This window comes from Kryptolebias marmoratus, linkage group LG12 (assembly GCF_001649575.2).
Source record: "Kryptolebias marmoratus isolate JLee-2015 linkage group LG12, ASM164957v2, whole genome shotgun sequence".
Classification (NCBI taxonomy): Eukaryota; Metazoa; Chordata; class Actinopteri; order Cyprinodontiformes; family Rivulidae; genus Kryptolebias; species Kryptolebias marmoratus.
Genome location: NC_051441.1, coordinates 22,710,567 through 22,715,255, shown reverse-complemented (window position 1 = coordinate 22,715,255; position 4,689 = coordinate 22,710,567). Strand labels below are relative to the sequence as shown.

At 35.8% G+C, this 4,689-nt stretch overlaps 1 protein-coding gene across 3 annotated transcripts in view; it reads right to left on the bottom strand.

Moving 5' to 3' along the window:
• Positions 1-1,932: 1,932 nt before the first annotated feature.
• Positions 1,933-4,689, bottom strand: part of sept12 (septin 12) — a 122,212-nt gene continuing 119,455 nt past the window's right edge. For all 3 annotated transcript variants that reach the window (XM_017434639.3, XM_017434640.3, XM_017434641.3), the window contains one exon: positions 1,933-2,941. In XM_017434639.3, the coding sequence (XP_017290128.1) occupies positions 2,779-2,941 (163 nt within the window). In that variant the 3' untranslated portion in view covers positions 1,933-2,778. The remainder of the gene's footprint in view (positions 2,942-4,689) is intronic.

Sequence of the window (4,689 nt, the reverse complement as noted above, 5' to 3'; positions counted from 1 at the left end):
CCAAGAGAATAACATCACTCTTTTGGACTATCCTGCATGTTCCCCGGATCTAAACCCAATTGAGAACATCAGTTCCAGACAGTGGATGCCCTTCGTGAAGCCATCTTCAACACTTGGAGCAACGTTCCCACTAGCCTCCTGGAAACACTGGCATCAAGCATACCTAAACGATTGTTTGAAGTCATCAACAAGAATGGTGGAGCTACTCATTAATGAGTCCTTTTTTTGACACTTAGATTTCAGTTTTGGGGGGTTTTCGGGGCTTTTTGAGCTATGGTCTTAAACTTTTGATCAACTGAAAAAATCATGTTTGAGTGTAAATGCAGTTTTCAATTAATTCCCCGCTCAAAAGTTCTTGTCTCTTACGCTGATTTTTTCCTTTAACATTGTGAAGCTCTACTTAGAACCTTCTTAAGATCCAATAGTGCAAAATGCAAATTCTTGCAATTTTTTGACTGGTCTTAAGATTTTGATCAGGAGTGTATAGACATGGCCGTTTCTGAAATGGATGTATATGAGCGCTGTGTAGCGACTGTACCTCTAAACTGAGCTATTTTGTGTTGTATAACTTGAATTAAATGTTGTGGAATCAACAACCCAGTCTTTTTCATTGTGTACACATATGCACGGTTTTATAAATCTGATTTTTTTTTTTTGGCATACGCCATTTGCGCCTTTTGGGGGTAAGCACACTTTTAGTATGAATCCTATGCAATTTCTTTTAGAAATGAGACCCCAGGTCCTTAATCTTACTGATGTTAAGAAAGATTGTTTACTTGAAACAAATTTGACCTCCTCCCATCACTGTTGGTAATGTAGGCCCACAATGGTGGTGTTGTCAGCACACTTCATGATGGTATTGGTACTGTGTTGGGATACAATCAGGTGTGTAGAAAGTTTGTAGAAGGAAGTCAGGGTGGAGATGTTTTTCCTTTTCCATATGTGCTGTGGCTTACTGGTGAGGAAGACAGAATCCACTTACACAAATGGGCACTGAGTCACAGGCCCAGCAGTTTCTGGATCAGTTTTGTGCTGATGACCATGTTAAATGCAGAACTGTAATCCATAAATATTAGCCTTGCATAGCTGTTTTTATTATTTAAGTAGGCCAGAGAGTGTATTTTTAAATATTTATATTTATTTGTAATTACAAAGACAGGTTGTCCTTCTATTGCTCTGAGTAAGATGGGCTCATACAAAAGTAATTCGAGGGTGTATGGTTTCCAAAATATTAACTGTGGTGCTGAGCTTCTTTGTTTGCTTACAGACTATGATCAATTCACCTCTGTTTGTTTATTTATTTTACCAGTTCTTTCTTTGTCCATTTTTGAGGTTAGTCATTGGAGACATATCTGTTAAAAATAGTCGGAAGAAAATAACAAATGAACAGTTTCAAGTGTGGTTGTATCTTAGTAAATATTCTGAGCTGTACCCTACTCCCTTGTACACATGTACCTTAAGAAAGAGAATGTGTGAATGTAAAAACTGGAATACAGTCTGGAAACCTTGAAAGCCATTTCTAATGCATGTGAAGGTGTGATACATTTTTTAATGCATAATTATGTTTCCCTTTAATTTTTTAAAGGTGAATTTCTTTCTGAAAATGTTTAGTCTTTTTCATTCTACAACCATTGTGTTTATGTAAAGGCAAACAGATTTTCCAAATGAAATAAGCTCAAAGTCCCATAACTAAATTTTCACTACTGCTGTACTGAAGATATTACTTGTTGGTTTTTAGGACAAAAAGCACATGAGAATAAATGCCATCTGCTCATTTAACCACAGGGTGGTGCACCAAGCAAGCTTTTTGTTAAATGCATGTCCCTAACTGAAAAAATGGTATGCATGCAACTAATAATGTAAATTAAATTATTTGTATACTATTTAGAAAAATACTCTTCAAAAGAGGTAAAAAAAGAGAAAGGAAACTGATTATTTTTAAAATTGTTTTGGCACTTTAATGTAGTCTGAAAATTTGAAGAAAATATTTTAAACAATTTTTGTGGACTAAATACTTTCAAGACTTTGTCTGCGTCAGTTTTCAGTCCAGTGTGAACATGAAGTTCTGGATCACTAAGACAGTAAAATTTCAAATTTCTGCAGTCAAAACATGTAGGTTTTGCACCCCTATAGTCAGTTTTAGCTAACTTCAGAAAATAATGGTAGCCCTTTTTTCAAAATTAAAACCCAAACCAACAGAAACTGAAGCAGGTTGCATGAATTATTCCTTACAAGGTCTATATAAATCAGATTAAAATCATACAGAAACAATACAGAAATGCAGAGTGAGAGTAGACAGATGAGCTCTTGGCACAGCAGCAGGTTTTAACTAATGAGTAATTCACCTGCTTGTATATGCTATGACAGCAGACCTAAGCATAGTTACACACTGCAAGGCCAACTTCATTTTAGACATTGTAACATTGCAAAAGAGTGGCCATTCCACCCAAATGAGAATGACGAAGATGAGCATAAAGCTTCTTTATTCTGGCTTCCATTTTTCTCATGATGCTGTGCTGTTGGCATGTTACTTGTTCTATATTTCAACATCCTTCCAGGACAATCAAACGGCATTACATTTCTTATAGCATTTATGAAAACAAAAAAGAAAAAACAGACAATTTTGCATTGAGATAACAACCATCTACTTGGTCCTGTTATTTAAAAAGGAGAAATATTTTCTCCATCTCATTTCTGTCAGGATAACATGGCACTCCTATCTCACTCTGTTACTGGATGATGAAGAGCAGCACTCCTCAGCTGATGCAGCAGGAAGTATCAGAGCTGGCTCTCTGTTTCACATTTGTCAGTTCCGTTCCCCAGTGGCCAAGTAGACAGGACCAGCTCACTGAAGTTCATGTTGCTCTCGTTGAGACGTTGTACACGGTAAGTCTCGTAGAGAATGTTGTGAGTCACGTCCTTCAGGTCCTGCAGGTGGGACCTTTGTAAAGAACACAAACAAAAGGGATTCACAATCTGAGTGGCATCTGGATGTGTATGATTCAGACCTACAATTCCTATTCCAAAAACATTAGGACAGAATGCAATATGTGCAAATCTCATACACCCATATGTTATTCAAAATAGAACACGGTAAACATATCATTTTTTTACTACTGCATTAAAAATAGGTCTGATTATGTTTAAAATTTTAAAACATTTAAAATAAAATAAATTCAGCAAAGAAGAGCCAGAACTGTTAAAAAGCTAGAATTCTACATAAGAGAAGAATTGGACAACATGCCCCTGCAAAAATCGAAGCAACTGGTCTAATCAGTTCCTGAATGTTTTCAGACTGTTGTTAAAAGAGGAGGGGATGCTCGACAGTGGAAAACATGGAACTGGAACAAGTTTTTGGAGATGTGTTGCTGCCTTAAAATTCAGAATTATACCCGTCAGCCAAAAAGGTACAATGTTTTAGTTTCAGTATTTGATATATTTACTGTGTTCTATTGTGAATAAAAAGTTTACACACTGTCCCAACTTTTTCAAAATTTAGGTTTATAACCAGTTTGAATAAAGAAAGAAATTTTGAGTAAAATGCTATAATGTACAGTGGGTTGCAAAAATCTCTTGTTGCCTCACAACCTGGAATTTAATTTAATTAGATTTTATTTTATTATTAATAATAGTTATGCAAGAAAGACTAATGAAGATGAATGGGTTAAAAACGTGTTTAAAATATGTCTTAAAAATCTAAAACGGAAATGTGTCCCTACCATTATAATTGGGAGCCAGATAATTATTCATGATCTACAGTATCTGTCCACCCTGTAATTTATCTGCTTTATGATTCACCATCCAGTTCAACAAATGATTACTGTCTGAACAACGAAATAACACAAACAAGTTGTCATGATCTGTTGTATTGTAAATACTGATTAGTACACAGTTGTAACTGGTCATTTTACTAGCTTTAGCTAACCTGAACAAAACAATTGCGTCCCAGCACATGCACCTGTTAACTGGCAGTCAGCTAATCTTCAACCTCAATTTCTGCTGAAGCTGGACTAAAGATAATGAAATAAAGTCCTGGAACTCCTGGCCATGTTTAAGAGATGCTCTGGCTCCACGTTAAAAGAAGGAAGCTGGTTTATTCTGCTGTTAGCTCTGCTAGCTAAGAGTCTGTGACCTGCAGCCTGTGGGGGCTAGTTTAAAACACATTTGTGTATTTTCTAAGCTAAAACAAGGCTTTCGTAGATTAAAAAGAGACTTTGTGAGACAGACATGAGTGCCTAACACTGCTAATGTTGGTTAGCTGGTAACTATTTAAACTAAGTAGTAACTATACTAACTAGTTATACTAATACTGTAACCTGACGCAATCATAAACAGAGACCCTTTTTAACTCCCAAATTCATGTCTAAAAACATGTCATGGAATAAATAAGTATGGAGGACCTGGTCTATCAATCAAAAAAAATCAATCAAATTTTATTTGTATAGCACATTTCAGCAGCAAGGCATTTCAAGGTGCTTTACATAATTAAAAAACAAAATAAAAACAGCATGTGACATTGAATAAACAGTAAGAAAGAGACAAACGTCAAAAACCCGCACTCTAACCCTAATTTAGCCATAAGCAACTCTAAACAGGTGGGTTTTAAGTTGAGATTTAAAGGCACCCAGTGTTTCAGCTGTTTTACAGTTTTCTGGAAGTTTGTTCCAAATTTGTGGTGCATAGAAACTG